General features: G+C 40.1%; 1 protein-coding gene across 6 annotated transcripts in view; it reads right to left on the bottom strand.

Moving 5' to 3' along the window:
* The window catches only part of SASH1 (SAM and SH3 domain containing 1), a 200,434-nt gene that overhangs the window by 16,591 nt on the left and 161,696 nt on the right, over nt 1-22,147 (bottom strand). For all 6 annotated transcript variants that reach the window (XM_056566754.1, XM_056566757.1, XM_056566756.1 and 3 more), the window contains 5 exons: nt 19,685-19,820; nt 19,299-19,468; nt 18,562-18,771; nt 14,120-14,270; nt 12,590-12,703 (listed from right to left, as the gene is read on the bottom strand). In XM_056566754.1, coding sequence (XP_056422729.1) covers nt 12,590-12,703; nt 14,120-14,270; nt 18,562-18,771; nt 19,299-19,468; nt 19,685-19,820 — 781 coding nt within the window. The remainder of the gene's footprint in view (nt 1-12,589; nt 12,704-14,119; nt 14,271-18,561; nt 18,772-19,298; nt 19,469-19,684; nt 19,821-22,147) is intronic.

Below are 22,147 nucleotides of genomic sequence, written 5' to 3'. Positions count from 1 at the left end.
AATTTCACACCAAATTGGTGCCGAACCGAATACATACAAAATTTTCTCCATCAAAACTGACTTAATTAATATTAACAGGCTTCGTTATTTTTGTATGTTTTATTTTTAAATTTTTGTTGACACATGAAGCGATTTTTGTGAAAAACTCTAAAATATTCCACAAATATTTAAACAGATTTGTAAATTACTTCTATTAAAAAACCTTAATCTTTCCAGTACTTATCAGCTGCTATATGCTCCACAGGAAGTTCTTTTCTTTTTGAATTTCCTTTCTGTCTGACCATAGTGCTCTCTGCTTACACCTCTGTCCATGTCAGGAACTGTCCGGAGCAGGATAGATTTGCTATGAGGATTTGCTCCTACGATTTTTTTTTATAGAAATAAATTTACAAATCTGTTTAACTTTCTGGCACCAGTTGATTTACAAAAAATTTTTTTCCAGTGGAGTACCCCTTTAACATGTTATGAAAAAAGTTACCATGTTTTTATGATCCTGTACAACCCCTTAGACTAAGGATATGTTCATATGAGGAAAAAAAAATTGGCCCCAAAATACAACAAAACAGCTCCCATTGACTTTTGGAATGCCCAAGTAATCATGAAAAGTAAATTTAAAAAAAGTTTTGTTCTTTCCACTTTCTGTTCTCAAACGGTTTTTGTGTAGGATTTAAGTACTAGGGGTTCTGCACTGTGCTAATAGCTCTGATCTTTACCAATAAATTGCCCTCAGTAAGACACCAGAAATAAATCGCATCTAAGAACCCTGCGGAATTATGGAGACTTGCAAGGATGCCAAGTCTGTGCCTGAATTACCCTTTCCTCCATCTGCTGTACCACAGGCGTACAACATACAGGGAGCGATGCTAAAGAGATTGAGGCAAAGAACCATAAAGTAGCTTTAATTGGCCAGAAAGTGTTACTATGTCGTATTTGCAGCAGTTACGTTTCTCTGTTAATGCATAAATTGGAAACACTACCCTACGGAAAACATATATCAGAGAAAAACTAAATGATTCAGTGGGATTTACTGTATTTGTGAGAACTTTTATTACACGTTATGTAAATGAATTTCTATAACAGTTTACTGTTGTATATAGATTTAGCCTTTTTCCAGTGTTCATCTCCATTTTTTTATTCATATAAGCAACTTCTGAACCAGAAGCAGCAGGTTAGTCTTGACTTACAAGTAAAACTAGTCTCATTACTGAAGGTTTCCAATCTACTTTGGTCTTGTATGAAAAAAATCTCGACTTTATAGTGCTAAGCTGTAATGTAGAAATAAGCTCTCCTGCTGGTGAACATTTCTAATCCTCATAGCAGCCAAAAGGATAGCTAGTTCTCTTCCAAACACAACAACTAACACCTGTCATGTACCATTAACATGCTGTTCTGATATATTAGACAGCTGTATTTTGGTCAGTCAAAGTAAAAATGTCTTAATTTTCAAACCTTTCTTGAACTGCATTAATTTTTATTGAAGAACATAGCAGTTTTTTATGGATTGTGCTTGTAGTAAGGTTAAGAGATCCCATCATGTTTTATCCAAATTATTTCCCTAATATTCATTATATATATATATGCATGCAAATGATTCACAGCAGTATTTTGGCAATTTATCTGAAATGTGTAATGTCTGCTGCCTTTCTGAATACATTAACTTGTATGTCTACCTTTTAAGCTCCATTTCTCAGTTCATATAGTTATAATCTGGAACTCTGTAAATACATTACATTATAATGTGAAATGAATATAAATCACCAGAACAATCTTTGTGCAGCCACTGAATAACTAGACAAAGTTGAGAGTTCAGCTCTGAAGCCAGTAGAATACGGACCGCAGTAAAGAATCATAAATTGCAGAGTTATTTAACGATTCATATAGCTCTAAAATTGTGATCAAAGTTAGACATAGGCTGTAACATTAGTCAGATTCCATTAAAATGTACATAGCCTGCCCAGCCTCCTCTCTAGTGTGCTGGTGTACTCTCACAGTTTCAACATTTTGGGTTTGGCTGCTAACAGGTATGAAATACTTAAATGTATATGTCAAAATATAAATGTTTTTGCCCACTTTTTTTTAACTAGAGTAAAACATTTCTGTGAGCTTGCAATATAAGCAAAATTTCACAAATTTTTGGTTGTCACTAATACAGCATACTTGTTTTTTCAACCAGACATTTAATTTCCCTATACTATGCTGCACATAAACAAGGGTACAGGTAGCAGACACTCTCTCTACTGCCTTAGTTAAATAGGCATTGTCACAATTATTTTAATTTTTTTTTTCCAAATGATAAGTGCCTCAGAATATAAGTGAATTTCCAGTACACTTGTATTATTTGTTTGGCCATTTTACCTTTGAAAATCACCACCCCCCTAAAACAGAGACCACTAGCTGTCACCATATCCTCTTCCACACTGCTATCCCTCTGCAAACCGACTGAAGCAATTCTCTAGTTCAGTCGGAATACAGGAAGTGGGAGCGAGCTTAGCACTGTGCTGGCCTGTCAATCACTCTGAACAGCACAGTGTGAGGAGGAAAAGCTGCTGGCTCTGTTCTCACTGACAGAGCTGGGAGAGCAGACCCAGAGGCAGAGGATGTAAGCAGTGTGTGCCATCTCCTACGCAGACAACCCTCTTCATAATGCTATAATGCTGTAGGTTAAGGGGGGGGGGGGGAATAGATGAAACGATATACTGAAGCTGTGTGTTTGTGTGTCTTCAGCAGAGCTGATTGAGTGTGTTTGTGTATGATCAGCAGAGCTGTGTGTGTTTAGCGGAGCTGAGTGTGTACGTATGTGTGTCCATCACAACTGAGTGTGTAGGGCTTTGTGTATAGGACTTCAGTAGTAAGCTCTGTGGCCCAGATGTATCAAACTGTGTGAGAGAAAAAAATGGAGTGATTTGCCCACAGTAACCAATCATAGCTCAGCTAACAAGCTCTGGTAAAGTGAAAGCTGAGCTGTGATTAGTTGTTATAGGAAAATCACTCCATTTTCCTCTCACGCAGTTTGATAAATCTGGCCCTGTGTGTTTAGCAGAGCTGAGTGTGTGTGTGTGTGTATATGTGTCTACCACAGCTAAGTGTGTAGGGCTGTGTATAGGGCTTTAGTAAGCTCTGTGTGCTCAGCAGGGCTGAGTGTGTGTGTGTGTGTGTAGTGCTTTGTGTGTGTGTAAGTAGAAGAGATGTGTATGTAGTTGTGCTTTAAGTAACTGATTGATAGTCATGTGACAAAATCACTACTGTGTTGCCACGGTCTAAACCTTGCTTGTGTGTCTATGCATGAGCTGAAGTATTGCATTAAAGTGCCTTTATATAAGAAGTATGGGTAGAAATATAAGGAGATAAATAAAAAATTCTGATGGGGGTTTGCTATAAGCCACCAAACATAATGGAAGAAAATCAATTACTGTACAGAAGATCAATGCCCACAAGGAAATTATTCTACCACTGTACAAATTCCAAGTCAGACCATACATGGAATACTGTGTACAGTACTGGGCACCAGTGTACAACCCTTTTTCTAAATACATCTCCACGTACGCTAGGTACGTGGATGGTATTTTCATAGCCTGGAAGGGGTCAGAGGAATTCTGAAATTTTTTGACCTATCTCAACAATGAGAATAAAGTCAACATGTCATTTAACTCCAATTTTAGAGTTCCTCGATGTGGAATTAGTCAAGGAAGAAAACAGAATCCTGACTAAAAGTTATAAAAAACAGACAGCATCCAATATGCTTCTACACTATGGGAGCTACCACCAGAGCCATGTGAAAAAAACAATACCATATGGCCAGCTATTACGGTTGCGAAAGATAAACAGTAATGAAGCAGTATTTGAAGAAAAAGCTAAAGAATTACTTAACCAACTTTCCCTTAGGGGTTATCCTGAAAAGTTGTTAACAGAAAGTCTAAAAAGAGATATTGATCTACTAAAGGGGGACCACAAACATAGAAAGAAAAAAGTTTGCTTCACGTTTTCCTTCAACTATAGTCCAATGGCCGTTCAGATTTAAAAAACAATATATAAATATTGGGACATTATAGCCGAAGATGCAGAAATAGGGCCAGAAGCTAAAAATAAACCAATCATTGCGTTTAGACGCAGTAAAACTATTAAAAATGTATTGGTCAGTAGTGCTTTTGTTCCAGAAAATGAGAAAAAAAGAACAGAATTGGCTGACTGGGTGCCAACCCAGCAATCACTCCCCCTCCCATAGGCTTGCATTGAGGGGCGGAGCGTGACGTCACATGGGGCGGAGGCGTGACGTCACACGCACGCCCGCCCTGTAGTTGCCGGTAATCAGACCCGGAGCGAACACACTCCGGGGACTGATTACAAACGGGGTGCCGCGTGCAAGATCCCGGGGGTCCCCAGCGGCGGGACGCCCGCGATCAGGCATCTTATCCCCTATCCTTTGGATAGGGGATAAGATGTGTAAGCACCGGAGAACCCCTTTAATGCTCTCCGAGATGCAAAGCTACATGGATAGCACACACTAATGCATTAGGAAATTTAGCTCTAAATGAAAGAAACAAACTTAATGCTTTTCTTTGTGTATGATATTGCGGACTCTTAACATATTTTTATTGCATGCTATTTACCTTTCCCTGTCTCCTTTTCCAACCCTCCACCTTTTTTCCCCATCCCACCTCTCCCTTCACCTCTCCTCCCACCCTTTCCCTCCCCATTGTTTTTTCCAGTTCCTCTCCCGCCCCTTGTCATTCCCCATCCTTCGCTGTTCTTCTGACCATTACGTCACCAGCCACACCAGGTAAATAGGCGCATACAGGTGATGTACAGTAGGCTTGAGAAAGCGGGCAGCCGGTGAGTCAATGGACGCTGACCGCACCTCTCTATCTGAGCACTGGAATGTTTTAAAGAAGTTTACAAATAAAGAGGACCTTTTATCTTTCCTGGGTGAGTGCGATCTTACTTTTCTCTTCATGGACTGTTATTGCACTGGATGTACATTTTGGTACCCACCCCCAGATGGTCACTTACCTACACTCCCTGCACTTCCCCATCCCCTATCTGTGGTTTTTCTAACCCCATATTATATAGCAATGGTGCCTGCCTAGCTTAGGGCAGACCTACTAACTATGTATAAATATATCAGGGGACTGTACAGTGATTTCTCTATTGATCTATTTATACCCAGGACTGTATAACAAGGCGGCATCCTCTACGTCTTGAGGAAAGAAGGTTTCTACAGCAGACGGGGGTTCTTTACTGTAAGAGCAGTGAGACTGTGGAGCTCTCTTCCGGAGGAGGTGGTTATGGTGAACTCTGTAAAAGAACCCGTTATAGTCCATTATTGATAACGGGCGTTATTTTGTGTAAGAAAATAGTTTGGAAGAAAATAGTTCATGAACTATTTTCTTCCGTACTATCTACCGTCACAAGATAACGTCCGTTATCAATAACGGACTATAACGGGTTCAAACGGCTATTAGATAATCCCATAGACTATAATGGGATTTTCTAACGGACGTATAGGATTTTGTTGCTGGCGTTTTCAGCTGGTTTTCAGATGGAACTTCACACGGATGTTTAAAAACTGAGAATTTTGTAGTGTGAAAGAAGCCTAATAGTACAATCATATCAGTGCCCACACAACAGTGTCACTGATCATCAATTGCAGTATACTTACTTTGCAGTATCTTCCTCCTTGATACTCCTGTGCTGCTTTAATTTACTCCTGTTTCTGGCTTCCTCTGAATTGATCTCTATCATTAAAGACTGAAACAGGAAAGGGGCTGTCTTATCTGGAAAGAGCAATATGTAGCTAGCTTCTTCTAAAAGCTCTAAGGACACTACTCCTGTCCAGCTGTGCCAGCTGTAGTTACAAGTCTCAGATGTAGGAAAATCCAATCCTGCATATAGCTGGTTCAGACTTGTTGGCTTTCATCAGTCCCATTCTTTATGATACTTATTTAACGCTTTGCCTAAATATCATTTAGACTAAAAAGAAAAAAAAAAGTATCTGTGTATTTGGACATCACCCAACCTCAAAGAATAGAGCACACAGAGATGCCTTCAATTTATTTTATAGGATCCTGTGTATTTTAGGAACACCCAACAAAGGGAGCTGAAACTATAATAATTCTTCTCTAGGACATTTTTTGTTTAATACCGTAGATATCATCACTTTCTTTTAAGTGAAAACCATTCTGCGTCTTTCATCTTCAAAACAAGTAACAACGATGAAATAGTCTGCTTCTGGCTGGAAATGCCTTGTAAGGACAGAGTGGGTTTTGTCTTCTTTGATATTACTTTGCAGTTAATTAAACTGTAAAACTTATTTCAACACGATAAACTATTGTAATGTACGAAGAGCAAAGAAATCTGTAGACAAAAGCAGGAATTGTGAAAAATACCATGCTGGTCCTTATCTGAGTAAGATGTGTCTCCTAATAAATAACACATCTGAAGCTGTCCGTGCGCCACAAACTATGTTACATGGTGGTGTAGATCTTAACTACAATTTCGGGTACCCCCCCCCCCCCCCCTATTTTCAGTTATAGGTGTATGCCAGGATTTTTTTTTATTTGACTATGATTGTAGTTCATAACAGTGTCTGTACCTGTGTTTGATGGCTGGTCTCACAATTCTTATGTGATTTTCGCCCAGATTTTTATTTTTACTAGCATACAGTCATGGCCATAAATGTTGGCACCCCTGAAATTTTTCTAGAAAATGAAAATTGGACATAATGTCACACCAAACTCCAAAAATGGGCTGGACAAAATTATTGGCACCCTTAATATTTGGTTGCACACCCTTTGTAAAAAATAACTGAAATCAGTCGCTTCCTATAACCATCAATAAGCTTCTTACACCTCTCAGCCGGAATGTTGGACCACTCTTCCTTTGCAAACTGCTCCATGTTTCTCTGGAAGGGCACCTTTTCCCAACAGCAATTTTAAGATCTCTCCACAGGTATTCAATGGGATTTAGATCTGGACTCATTGCTGGCCACTTCAGAACTCTCCAGTGCTTTGTTGCCATCCATTTCTGGGTACTTTTTGACGTATGTTTGGGGTCATTATCTTGCTGGAAGACCCAAGATCTCAGATGCAAACCCAGCTTTATGACACTGGGCTGTACAGTGCGACCCAAAATCCATTGATAATCCTCAGATTTCATGATGCCTTGCACACATTCAAGGCACCCAGTGCCAGAGGCAGCAAAACAACCCCAAAACATCATTGAGCCTCCACCATATTTCACTGTAGGTACTGTGTTCTTTTCTTTGTTGGCCTCATTCCGTTTTCAGTAAACAGTAGAATGATGTGCTTTATCAAAACATTCTATCTTGGTCTCATCTGTCCATAAGACGTTTTCCCAGAAGGATTTTGGCTTACTCAAGTTAATTTTGGCAAAATGTAGTCTTCTCTTGGGTCTCCAGCCATAGCATTTCATTTCATTAAAATGTTGACTGATAGTTTGCGCTGACACTGATGCACTCTGAGCCTGCCAGAGAGCTTGAATATCTTTGGAACTTGTTTGGGGCTGCTTATTTACCATCTAGACTATCCTGCGTTGACACCTTTCATAATTTTTTCTCTTCCGTCCACACACAGGGAGATTAGTTACAGTGCCATGGGTTGCAAACTTCTTGATAATGTTGCACACTGTAGACAAAGGCAAATCTAGATCTCTGGAAATGGACTTCTCTTCTCCTCTTTCTGTTTTCCATGCTTAGTGTGGCACACACACAGACACACAATGCAAAGACTACGTGAACTTCTCTCCTTTTTATCTGCTTTCAGGTGTGATTTTTATATTGCCCACACCTGTTGCTTGCCCCAGGAGAGTTTAAAGGAGCATCACATGCTTGAAACAATCTTATTTTTCCACAATTTTGAAAGGGTGCCAATAATTTTGTCCAGCCCATTTTTGGAGTTTGGAGTGACATTATGTCCTATTAGCTTTTTTTCCTCCCTTTTTTAGTTTAGTTCCAATACATACAAAGGGAATAAACATGTGTATAGCAAAACATGTGTTACTGCAATCCTTTTCCGTGAGAAATACTTAATTTTCTAGAAAAATGTCAGGGGTGCTAACATTTACAGCCATGACTGTACAAAATGAGTGTGGTCTCAAGCTTTCCCAGGTTGCAGTGTGGCCCGAGATATGACATCACTCATCAGGTGTTGAAACCGAGCCTGTCTGCTTTATTGGGTGGAGCGACTGCTGGGCGGGAGATCATTCTCTATAGAACTGCAGGAATTTGTCCCAGGTGTGCTTTAATGGGTGAAGTGGATTATGTGTGGGAGGGAGAAAAGTGACCTCACATTTACAAACAAGGGATCCTAGGATGGAATTCCAACAGGAAATAGCCATTTCACATAAAGAAAGCATCAGCTTTATGGTGGACTTACAACACAGCCATTTAGCCCCAAGACAAGCACGGATCCTTCCTAAGCATATTCATTACTGTCTGGCAGGTAAGTACCAAAATCATCTTATGGTTGATAACCCCTTTAAGTCATTCTGATGATCTAATAAGTAGACTATATAGACTTACAGCTTAAGAATCTACACTTAAATATTCAATATGAAATCTCATATACACAAATATTCAATTATTTACTTTTTTAGAATACAAGATGCAATATGCTCAGCACCCAACACAAATAGTGCCAACAGAGTGCTGCTACGGAAACATTGCCAACATAGTGTTTTTACTTCACACAATCACGGATAAAAGTAACAGATAAAGTTCCGACCATATGCCGCTGTGCCAAGGGTAAGCTAACTTCATACACATATTTAATATGGAACCAAAATGTTCAATGTTATAAATGGAAGTGTCACCAAATGATTACATGCAGCATTGTAATAAGTGAGCATTTCTAATATGATACAATGTGTTACAGTATTAATAGTAGCATGATTTGCACCAACACATAAGTGACAGCCACAGTGCACTGTGATGAGAATGATGGAAGAAGCAGCAGCAAGAAATGCAATCGGTTAGAACAATGCAAGTCAAAAGACACAAGCAAGGATGTGTTATACAAACAGAACTCTTTATTACATCTTACAGAATGTATGTGAGCATTCCATTGTCATTCATAATGAAAATAAGCCTTATATTGGTCTCTATTTACACATCACTGCTTTTAATTACAGCTTTAAAATCTTATAATGTACAATATTGTCTGCATAACTGCCCTAAAAATAGTTTTTCTTATGTAACACTGGATATAAAATAGTTCTGTTGCATTAAAATGAAATTCAACTCGGTACGAGAGAGCAGACAGCTTCTTTCACACACACACACACACACACACACACACACACACACACACACACACACACTGTATTTTGGTATTTTTAGCCAAAACCAGGAGTGGTTCAAAGCAGATAGATCTTCACCTCATAGGTTTTATCGATTCCCATTCTAATATTGGCTACAAACACTGACCAATATACTTTGTTTGAAATAGGCCTAACTGTGGTCAGTTGATTCCAAAACCCTTTGGAGGACTAATCCTCCTCGGGGACTAATACCCTAGGGTCTCACTAAAATGACTTTTTATTGGTATGCTCTAAAATCAGTATATGTGTGAATGAAAAAATAAACAGTGATTAAAACTGTCAGAGGTTCTTTCTTATGTTGTCTAATAGGGATATATTATTATTAGCCAATGGAGGCACTCCTGATATTTTTACCAGCATGCGCTGGTTAGTGGGTTTTTATGATGACGGGGACATTAAGGTCTATCACACCTTATGCACTAGCTGGGGGTCTCATGCACCCTCCACTGTTTCCCTGAATGGGCTTTGTGCCCCCTCAAGTATTCACCACTGATGTCAGGAGCTCTTATAAGATTCAATAATATTTTAGACAGAGACTCTCTATAGGAAATATACTATAAATGAAAAGGATGAGCTTTTATTGGATCTTATAAGAGCTCCTGACATCAGGGGTGAATACTTGAGGGGGCACAAAGCCCATTCGGGGACACAGTGGAGGGTGCATGAGACCACCAACTAGTGCATAAGGTGTGATAGACCTTAATGTCCCCGTCATCATAAAAAACGACTAACCAGCGCATGCTGGTATAAAGATCAGGAGTGCCTTCATTGGCTAATAATAATATATCCCTATTAGACAACATAAGAAAGAACCTCTGACAGTTTTAATCACTATTTTTTTCATTCACACATATACTGATTTTAGAGCATACCAATAAAAAGTAATTTTAGTGAGACCCTAGATAAGGGTATTAGTCCCCGAGGAGGGTTAGTCCTCCAAAGGGTTTTAGAATCAATTGTTTAGTCTACCCTGGGACTCATGAGGGATTAGGTGATGTTGATAACTGTGGTCAGCACTGACGGTCCTTTAGTGTTATAATTTTGGGAGCATGTTCTTGGCTATATTTTTGGTCTGTGTTTGAGGCCTGGCACACCCAGTGTTCAGCAATATATCAATGATCACTCATATGGAGTTGCCCTTCATAAAAATATAAGATCTGATTTACCAGACATGCTTTGGATAAAATCAGGTTTACATCCACATTAAACCACTTGTTTACCAGGACACCGCTATCCCCATCTGACAGTGAAAAAAGGATAGTAAACGCTACCATGCTTTCCGAGCCAAGTAATATTTACATTTTCCCATGATCTGGGGTGTCATTATTTACAGTGGAGATGGCTCACAAGCTACATGAGGCAGATGGCATTGTGTGCTTCATGGCCTTTAATTCTGAAGGCAGTATTAGAAATGCTAAATCATTATTTCTGCTTGTATTAAGATTAGACAACAGATTGCAGCCAGCCATCTGTATTGTAATAGTGTGTGTTTATAGTACGTATGCTACACCAATACAGACAGCAATACACTAATATTAATCTTCCAAAGGGTCAGGCAACAAAATTACCTTTTCCTGACACATCATGTAAACTTTTTTTTCCATACAGCTTTTGTGCAATTTTGCATTTGTATTTTTACGATAGGGTAACTGCATCTGCTACAGTGGGAAATCCACTGCTACGAGCAGACACACAGAGCAACCTGGCCGCAGCAGGGAGCTCACTCTTGTGACTGCCATCGGTGCATCTGCAGCATGAAATACATTGCAGATGTGCTCTGTTACCCTACCCTTACAGTACTAGAAAAAATGTGCAATAGTTTGATATAACAAAATACTAAACTAAAAGTTATCCTCTATACAAAGGATAGGAAACAACAAGCTGATCAGTGGGGTCTGACCGCTGGGAGTCCTACCCATAATAAGAAAAGAGGAAAACTGGACCTCAGAATAAATGGAGTGCATGTGCGTATGCAGCCAGAGCTTCATTCATTGGATACCCCATAGAAAATAAATGGTGAGCTGGCTGTGCTCTTACGGTGCACTCCATTCATTCAGGAGAACAATTTTCCTCCAATATCATGATTATAGGATCCCAGAAGTCCAAACCCCACCTTTTAACATGTTATCTCCCATCATGTGAATAGGGGATAACTTTTGGAGATGGGAATACTCCTTTACATAACATTACGTTGTTATAATAATAAAGTGTTCCTGTAAATAAGAGAAAAAAAACTATTTTGACGTGTCAAAAGTTTTGATCAGTCAGGGGTCTGTGTTCAGACCCCGATTGATCACGAAAACAGGCTGGGAAAAAAGCCCAAGGCTGCTCTGTGTCTAGTAGACCAGGCAGCCTCATAGAATTACATTGAGTTAATCCTGGTCACGTCATTCTCGTTAACAATAAGACATCAAATAATCACAGCTTATGATAAGTTTCTAAGACACATCAAAAGTTTCCATTCTTGACTATGTCCACACATTTAAAAATCATGCATAGTAATATGAGGTTAAGACAATGGAAGTGCTGCATATTTTTGTCTGCTTTATAGATATGTCAAAAGTTTTATATTTATTACATCTGAGTTTCTAGTAAATTTGAATAAATTTTTGATTTTGATGTTTTTAGTGTCATGAACACGGCCAGTTTAAGGGGTTGTCTAGGACTGGAGAAACATTGCTGATTTTTTCCTAAACAGTCCACAGATTGTTTCTGGTTTTGGAGCTCAGTTCCATTTTACTGAATGGGGTTCGGCTCCAAAAATAATAACATGTAGAAAGGTGTGGCACAATTTTTGGGAAAATAGTAATGTTTTTCTAATCAAAACAGTGTTATGCCATCCTATATCCAGGATCAGCAAGATAGGTTTGCAAGTGTTAATAGGGTCTGCCCTCCAGATTAGTGTAACGTGAAGGGTGGTAATGTAAATGACAATGAAGCAGTTAGAGAATGTCAGCGATAACACACAGGACAAAAGAAATGAGAAGCCAAGCATGATGATCCATGTTAATAGAAGCATGAGCACATTCCAACACGGACAGAAAGGTCCACAGGATTCAGTTATATGCATACTGGCCAGCTGTCTGTACCGGAATACCTACAATAAATTAACATTAGTTTGGTTCCCACAGTATATTGAACAGAATAGACTTGAACTCCACAGAAGGGCTATGGAAACCTAAGCATGCTGGCCAGTATAAATGGTGTGCAGTGTTAGTCAGCATGATGTTGGCCAATGTCTACTTCATGCCATTACCATGCTCTATGTTTTCACTGCTCTCGTAGCAGCCAGAGTCCCGGGGAGAACATCCACTTCTACTTTCTCCCTCTGTGAGTAGTTTTTCCTGAGATCCGGAATGATCACTGTTACCTGGAAAGACAAATAATGTCAACTGTATACACTAACACTACAGGGGCATATGGGAAGGTTCAATGCAAGCAGTAGATTAAAAAAACAAAAAAAAAAAAAAACTCACATAATACTACCTTTCTTTACTGTAAGAGCAGTAAGACTATGTAACCCTTTGCCACATTATCGTTTAAGAAGTTAAAGAAAAAAATATAATATTAAGTTATGGTATTTGAGTCTAGAGATGGGACCTTGATCCAAGAATTTATTCTGATTATAAATATAATTAAAGTTGGAAAGGAATCGGAATCCCCCTTAATATAAGGCAACTGGCATCTGTAGGGGTTTGTACCTTATCCTGGATCAACATGGTAGGATTATAGGGGGAGATTTATCAAAACCTGTCCAGAGGAAAAGTTACCCAGTTACCCATAGCAACCAATCAGATCGCTTCTTTCATTTTGCAGAGGCCTTATTAAAAATGAAAGAAGTGATCTGATTGGTTGCTATGGGCAACTTTTCCTTTGGACAGGTTTTGATAAATCTCCCCCATAGGCCTTATGCTGTTCACACATCAGCATTGTGTGTTGCTCTTTGATAAATGTAGCTAGCATGCTCTGCTATTCAGTCCAGTTGAAATGGGAAAAAGTTATTTCCATAGTGTTTTATAACAGTTATGTCATATCCATCTGTTATAAATATGGAAGTCATGATGCGTGTGTGAACCGAGCCTAAACAAAAACTGAAAGCATGCGGTGGATACATAACATGAGGTATGTGAGTGCTGCTGATAGAAGTGGGAGACTGTAATGAGAGCCAAAACCATATAGTATTGGAACATATACTGTAATGCGTTTCAAGTTAGGCTGCATTCACACCATGTTTTGTACATACGGGTGCCAGTGACTCCGGTCTGCTCAGTTGTCCAAAACCGCATACGGGTCAAAACTGAGCAGACCGGAGTCACCGTTTGACTCCGGTCGGCTCATTAAAGTAAATGGAGTCACAGGCTGATTCGGCTGGGGTACGGGAGCGCCCGGTTTGCCCCTCCCCCACTGGATCCGACACACGTATGTACAAAACGTGGTGTGAATGCAGCCTTAGACCAAAAACCTCAGAATCACCCGTACCTCATCTTTTGCATTGCTTGCACATTGTTTCTGTTCACAGATCCCATTATGGTGGTCCTATATCTCCCCCCCCCCCCCCCTTCTTTTTATATTTATGGTTTGGATGCCTTCAGCAGTGCTGGGTCTAACAACACAACCACCACATGTGATCAGATTTCCAACATTCACTGCAAAAATCTACTAATACACTAATCTATTTTTTTCTTTTTTCTATAATGTAGTGTCCTTATGGTTGGTATTTAGGTCATCAATTAGAGGTTCCTTTTATAATGATGGAAAACAGTAAAACCTTAAAAGCAAATCTTACTGTCATATTCCTGTAAGAGTTCAATAGCTGTTAGCAGGACTGCTTTGTGTTCTGGATTTTGTATATTCAGTTCATCCAAATCTTCCTCTTCTAACAATTTAAAAGTGTCTAAATCTTCGTAGCCATTAAAAAGAAAGGTTGGCATGTGCTCCTACAAAGCAAACACAGACTTCCAGTTGACTTCTCACTGATGGAAAATATAGCATGCAACATACTTCTGCAGTGTTTTATTATTGGCAAGAGAAAAGTTATCTTGTACATTGTCCTTCAGACATTTACAATAAAAAACAACATGTGATAATGGTGTAATGTAATAAAACAAGAACATTTGGGAAGATACTGGCCACATTGTACACACGCTCAGCAGCATGAAATATTTGGTATTTGTGTGTATGGATCAGTGTTTCCCAACCAGGGTGCCCCCAGCTGTTGCAAAACTACAACTCCCAGCATGCCCGGACAGCCGAAGGCATGCTGGGAGTTGTAGTTTTGCAACAGCTGGAGGCACCCTGATTGAAAAACACTGGTATGGATGATGGTTAACAGTGATAATCACAGTGATCTTTCAACAGTCCCACATACATAGAAGCTCCAGCTGCAGGTACCGAAGTAAAACTAATGTATTGTCCAGCCTAAAATGTCATACTGTTTACAGTTAAAGGAGTACTCCAGCGCAGAATAACTTATCCCCTATCCAAAAGATAGGGGATAAGTTATAGATCGTGGGGGGTCTAAGCGCTGGGGCCCCCGGGATCTCCTGGACGGGGCCGCGCAGTCTGCCGGAAGTGAAGTTTTGTCCCCAGCAGAAAGCCGTGGCAGACACTCCCCCTCCATTTATCTCTATGGGATTCATGGAGGGGGCATGTCGGCCGCCGCGTCATGCGGGGACGGAACGCCCCCTTTCCTGTATATTGCCGCGGCCCCGAACAGAAGATCCTTCGGATAGGGGATAAGTTATTTTGCACTATAGATGTCCTTTAATCTAGTGAAGCAGCCCCGGTATGAGCCCTGATTTCCAAAGCCACATCAGCACCAGTGTCACATGCAGCCCTTCCTAGTCAAAACTCAGAAGAAATGGCAGCCTGCATTACTACCACAGAAACAGTGCCACCACCTTAATTCAGTTTAACCCTTTAAAGGGTAATTCTCCTTAAAACTAATTTTTGCTAATGCACTCCTTATGGTAAATAAAAAATATTTCTAATATACTTTGTTTAAAAAAAATTAAAAAAATGAAGTTTTCTATGTTTTATTTGTGCTTAAAAAAAGCTCAAGAGCACATTTTCCTCCATCTCATACACAGACTTTGGACTGAAGCCCCAACACAGGAAGTGCAGCTTGGAGTGCTGAGAGGGGTGTGTCCAGCCTCATCCAATCATAGCTCCTCTCACACTTAACTGTCATATGCTGTTGGTTGGACACACCCCCCTAAGCACTCCAGGCTGCACTTCCTGTGTTTGGGCTTCAATCCAAAGTCTGTGTATAAGATGGGGGAAAATGTGCTCTTGAGCTTTTTTTAAGCACGAATAAAACATAGAAAACTTCATTTAAAAAAAAAAAAACAAAGCATATTAGAAATATTTTTTATGTAACATAAGGAGTGCATTAGCAAAAATTTGTTTTAATGAGAGTGCCCATTTAAGGGCCACAGGTTTTTCCATTTTTGCACTCTCTTTTTTTTTTCTCATCACCTTCTAAAAATCATAACACTTTACATTTTGCAGATGATGCATATGAGGGCTTATTTTTTGTGCCACCAATGACTTTGTAATGACATCAATCATTTTACCACAAAATTTATGGTGAACCCAGAAAGCAAAAAAATTTGTGGCCAAAATTGGAAAAAAAATGCAATTTTGTAAATTTTGGGGGCTTCCTATTCTACGCAGTGCAATTTTCGGTAAACATGACACCATATATTTATTCTGTATGTCCCTACGGTTGCAATGATACCCAATTCATATAGGTTTTTCTTTATTTTACTAAGTTAAAAAAAATATAACTACATGCACCAAAATTAGTGTGTTTAGAATTGTCCTCTTCTGACCCCTATAAATTTTTAATTTTTCCATATATGGGGTGGCATGAGGGCTTTTTTGCGCCGTGATCTGAAGTTTTTATCGGTACCATGATTGTTTTGATCTGACTTTGATAGTTTTTTATAAAAAAATTTCGGGTATGCAAAGTGACCAAAAAGACACAATTTTTTACGTGTACGCCCGATCGACGATGTCCAGTATTAGCCACGGGTCCTGATTGCTGATAGAAACCGGGACTCTGCAGATATGAAGAGCGCTCAGCTTCTGAGCGCACTTCACATTATGGGAGCCGTCCACGGACGTAAATATAAAAAAGGGGTAGTCCAGTGCTGGAAAACCTATCCCCTATCCTACGGATAGGGAATAAGTTTCAGATCGCGGGGGGTCCGACCGCTGGGGCCCCCTGCGATCTCCTGTACAGGGCCCCGGCTCGCTGGCCAGATAGCGCATGTTGACCACCGCACGAAGTGGTGGCCGACATGCCCCCTCAATACATCTCTATGGCAGAGCCGGAGATTGCCGAAGGCAGCGCTCCGGCTCTGCCATAGCGTTGTATTGAGGGGGCGTGTCAACGCTTCGTGCGGCGGTCTACACACCCCTTCCCACAGGCTGCTGGGGCCTTGTACAGGAGATCGTGGGGGGCCCCAGCAGTTGGCACCCCCCCCCCCCCCCCCGTGATCTGAAACTTGTGGATAAGTTTTTCAGCACTGGATATCTCCTTTAAGGGGTTAATCTGACTATTTCAGTGATGTCTGGACCCTGATATAGGACTGCTAGGATATGAGCTGTATGCAAGCTTTGATAAATATACCTACAATAAGAGAAGGCTTGCTGTGCACTGCGGTACTTTGTAACTACGCCTGTGATTTATTGGCTCATTATCAAAATGTATCAGTCCAGGAAATCCATATTCTAGCTTATGTTTTATATAGAGAAACTCATTTAAAAACTAAGCCTGATGCAATATCACACTGAAACCTTCTAATGCTCATAGTAAGACGACTCCACTATATGAAAGTTAATGTAATTCTGTGAAATTGGCCATGATTACTGTATTACCGAGCCCAACAGCAGGTGAGTAATAATAGTGTGGCTGGACTTTAATTGAATCGTCTTTCCTCTAGAAAGTTGTCTTTGTGTCTTTCAGTACTCCCTATTTGTCAGCGGCATGAGTAACTGTCTGCCTTGCTGTACAACAATCCCAGATGCTCATGGAATTCTGCACAGCCCATATCCAAAATATAATAATAAAGAATCATATTGTAATACAAGCTGCTCAGCTACTCCATTAAATATAGTCTGTAATATAAGCAATTGATTTCATGCTTGGTGGTTTTATTACTGAGGTGAAATCATTATTGTATAAATCTTGTTTTATACCTATAACCTCCTTTAAGTTTTACTCTCACTTTATATGTAGTCAATAAAGAATCATATTTATTTCTAATTACTTCTTTACCAAGTAACTGAATTATATATAAAGATTCCCTTTACAATGCCATAGACAGAACTATATACACGTGTGTTTATTGACATGCAGTTGCCTAGTGCTTGTACACACTAAAATCTCTCATGTGGGTGTTTTTAAGCAGGGGGTTGAGGAAAAAATGTTCTTTACAATCTATATTAAAGGTATTTTCCTATCACATTACGGTAAGTTATCCCCCTAAGAACAGGGACATAATTTGCCATGGTATAAATAGCGCAGACCGCACCTCTGCAGCCACCATTCCATTTATTGTCTATGGAGCAGCAGAACATTTACAAGTTCTGAACTCAGAAATAAATGTTCAGCGGCTTTATAGAGAATCAGGATCAGCTATTTGGAAACCCCTTTTATATTGTACAGAGCTGGAAGGGAGGTTAAAGGGGTACTCCGGCCCTGAAACATCTTATCCCCTATCCAAAGGATAGGGGATAAGATGTCTCACCGCTGGGGACCCCCGCAATCTTGTGTTCGACACCCACCTGTTTGAGCTGCACGCCGCGGTGCCAGCTCACAAACAGCCGGGTGGCGACCACAGGGACGTAGTATGGTGACGTCACGACTCCGCCCCCGTGTGACATCACCCCCGCTATGCAAGTCTATGGGAGGGGGCGTGACGGCCGTCCCGCCCCCTCCCATAGACTTCAATAGCGGGGCGGGGGGTGATGTCACATGGGGGCGGAGTCGTGACGTCACCATACTACGTCCCTGTGGTCGCCACCCGGCTGTTTGTGAGCTGGCACCGCGGCGTGCAGCTCAAACAGGTGGGTGGCGAACACAAGATTGCTGGGGTCCCCAGCGGTGAGACATCTTATCCCCTATCCTTTGGATAGGGGATAAGATGTTTCAGGGCCGGAGTACCCCTTTAAGGGTTTTATTATGCCAGTTGGTGCTTTATGCAGTAATACTAAACTCACCTTCAGATTGATGCGGTCTAAGAGCTCCTCTACAGACTTGGGCTTTGGTGGTCTTCCCTTGCGACGCCTTCTTGTTGGACGCTTAGGCTTTTCTTCAATTTCATTGATTACATCCACATAGATGAACTTGAAAGTGCCTACTTTATTGTTTAAGAGGCCCATCCATGTGCCCATTGGAGGCTTGCTTATAATTTCAATGATGTCTCCTTTCTATAGAAAAGAAAGTAATGACAGATTTTGTAAGGAGTGTAGTGCAACATTGTTTACCTCCTGTTATATGTTAAAGGAGTACTCCTGTAGAAAACAGATGTTTTAAAACCAAATGGTGCCAGTAAATTATACAGATTTGTAAATTACTTCTATTTAAAAATCTTAATCCTTCCAGGACTTATCAGCTGCTGTATACTACAGAGTAAGTTGTTCAGTTATTTCCAGATATTTACAAATCTGATTAACTTTCTGGCACCAGTTGATTTGAAAACATTTGTTTTCCACTGGAGTACCCCTTTAAAAAGTGCTCAGCAATATTTTTAGCTGTATAAATCGGCATCTCTTTACTGCAGACTCTTTTTCAAAAATGTGTTGATATCTCATAAGTGTTTAAGGACAGCTAAGTATTTTAAGACAATTTTGAGCATATATTAATAGTGAATCATAGATTTTGTGAGTGGACTTACAAGTTGACACTTTATTCCTGAGAAATATGTAAACTATAGAGTGTTACACTGTTTACAAACCTTAAGTTTGAGGGAATCTGAATCGTAAGGGCTGGGGGTGAAGTCCGTGTGCACTCTCGCTCTGCCACAGAAGGGACCTCTATATGGCAGCTCTTCATCATCACCGTCTTCAGACTTGACGCTCTCTCTGTTGCTTGCTGATGAGTCAGTTGTGCTTACAGTTTGACCACCTGACAAAGCAAACGAACCACCATTAGAAATATGAATGTCTCTTTATAATAGCCCTGCTACATTCAGAATAATGAAAATAAAGGCAACAAATCAGCAGACATGCATAAAACATCTGCAACTACATTCCATTTTTATAATAGACATTCTGTTCACTTTATGGAGATGATGAAAGGATTAAGAAGGTCCTAATGTAAACTTCAATATGATGTGCTTACTCATTGAGCTCTGACCACTCAGGGAGCTTCGAAGGCTTTCTACCGAGCCTCCTGCTTTCAGCTTTGGTTTTTCAAGTGTGCTTGAGGGGGGCAGAGGAGATTCGGGTGAACCAGGGATCCCGTCTATGCTGGAGTCCTGAAAAACATTTTAATATATACATGTTTAAAGGAATTTGTGAATATTTTACAATTATGAAAATGTTCAGGAAAAATTATAAATCATCAAGAGCTGATGCTACAAAAAAAAAACTTTACTCTGGCGTCTCAGCTTTACTGGAACGATCACATGAAACTTGTACAAGCAGTTAACTTTTATTAGCAACACTACTAAAAAGAAAAAAAAGTCATAGCATAAAAACGGCTAGTGGCTCTCTAACCTGTGACTCTCCGGCTGTCCTTATGAATGGAAATGTGTTAATAGAGATAAAGTAATGCACCAACAAAATACATCAATAGAACTATTACACTAACTTTATAAAAAAAACAGTAATAAATGGTTTAATCCCACAAAAGAACTACACATTTCATAACCTAAGTATCCTGCTTTTATACATAAGCCTGTATGTTTAGTTAGTGAAGCAGGCGGTTGCAGGAGTTCACCTCCCCTTGGATTTTCACTTCTGAAAGGGGTATTCTGGCTTTATACATCTTATCCCCTATCTAAAGAATAGGGGATAAGATGTATGATCGCAGGTTTCCCACCGCTGGAGACCCCTGCAATCTCTGTACAGCCCCCGGAGTTCTGTGCCGGGCACTGCCTCTAAGGCAGGGGCGTCACGCGGAGTGATGTCACTAGGGGGAGTGGCGTCACGTCCCAGTCTCAGAGGCAGTGACCGGCACAGAATGCCGGGGGCTGCACAGAGATCGCGAGGGTCCCCAGCGGCAGGACCAATGCGATCATACATCTTATCCCCTATCCTTTGGAAAGGGGATAAGATGTATAAAGCTGGAATACCCCCTTAAATGACTTCAGTCAAACTGCATGACCAAATGTATGTGGATTTGTGATCATCAAATTCCTATGCGCTTGTTTAAAATCTTATTCGAAAGCAAAAGCTTTAATATGAAAAGCGCTCGGACAGCTTACACACATGAAAGAGATCTACTAATACATGAAAAACAGATGTTTTAATGTACAATATCTGCCCTGAAAAATTACTTTTTATGCTTTATATGTCAGCACAGGGTGGACTATAAGGTTTCCAAATACTAGATGAGTTGTGCAAACTGAAAACTTGCTGCCCCCTCTTGACAGAGAGTTCACATATTGTCTTGTTAAATTGGTGCTCTAACTTATTATAGAACACATACGTGAATATCAGAAAGTGGAAATCCCCTATTTCCTTTTCCACCCATATGAAATCCTGAACTCATCCATCATTTGAATCATGTGCGAGCATGGGATGTCTTAACAATGCCAGGAATTATAAGTGCTTCTAGGTTAATGGTAACTTGGCTATACTTGTAGCTTCATGACACGGCAGTATATTACAGTTGTGGAGGTTGTTTTTTCAGTTACAGCAATTATACATAGCTTTAATAAACATTATATACTGGCATTCATGCCCTGAAGTCTGACCCCTCTAAATAACCATGTATGAGACAATCACAGCAAGGGAATAAGCTTCTCAACCAACAGTCAAGTCACAAAGTCAGCTGCATGGGACTTAGGAAAATTACTGTGTGCAGAAACAACAGCTTCCAATGATGCCAAAGAGTTCAGACAGGCCAAGTACATGGAACTTACAACTAGTCATAAAACTAGTCAAGTGAAACCTATAATTTGCATTTTGCAAGAGCAGCAACAAATGTACTTAATGTCTACAGTAGCAGCCCAGCTGTAATAGAAGTCAGCACAACGTGATCTCTGAACCAAAATAACCCCTTTGTGTGTTGTGTGTGTCAGACGACCATGGGGCACCAGAGCTGGGCAGGATTTCCAGTACTTTCTGCTTTTCAGCTGAGGTCTTCTGGTTTGCGGCCTTCAATCATTTACATATTGTAACATTAAAGAACAATTGCTGTGTGTCACTTACTGTCCATGGCTTCAGCAATGTATTCTTTACCGACCAAAATATACAATATACGCCTTGTAGAAAAAAAGCCCATGCCAAGCATAATGGGGCATTAGATTAGTAATTATTTCACATGAATAGCACAAAACCTATTTAATCTTTTGTTTGGTTACTGAGTCAGGATGCTCATGGTCTCAATTAATTATTTGAGGATTAATAGTCCTGCTAAAAAGTTGGATCACTCTTTGTATCCCATAACAACATATATCCAGCAGTGGTTGGTTGGCCAGAAAAGCAATACAATCTGCTTTCTTTCTGCTCTAACACCTGGTGGGGGTATTCTCATTATATGGAGTACTATAGAATGCTCTGTGTAGTTTGAGCTTATGGGCTCTGATGTAACATGTAAGCCATGGCTCCAATCTGACACATCATTTATGGTATGAAG

This window comes from Hyla sarda, chromosome 3, assembly GCF_029499605.1.
Source record: "Hyla sarda isolate aHylSar1 chromosome 3, aHylSar1.hap1, whole genome shotgun sequence".
In the NCBI taxonomy this organism is placed as follows: domain Eukaryota; kingdom Metazoa; phylum Chordata; class Amphibia; order Anura; family Hylidae; genus Hyla; species Hyla sarda.
Note: the sequence above shows the minus strand (reverse complement) of the source record. Positions and strands in the feature narration are given on the sequence as shown.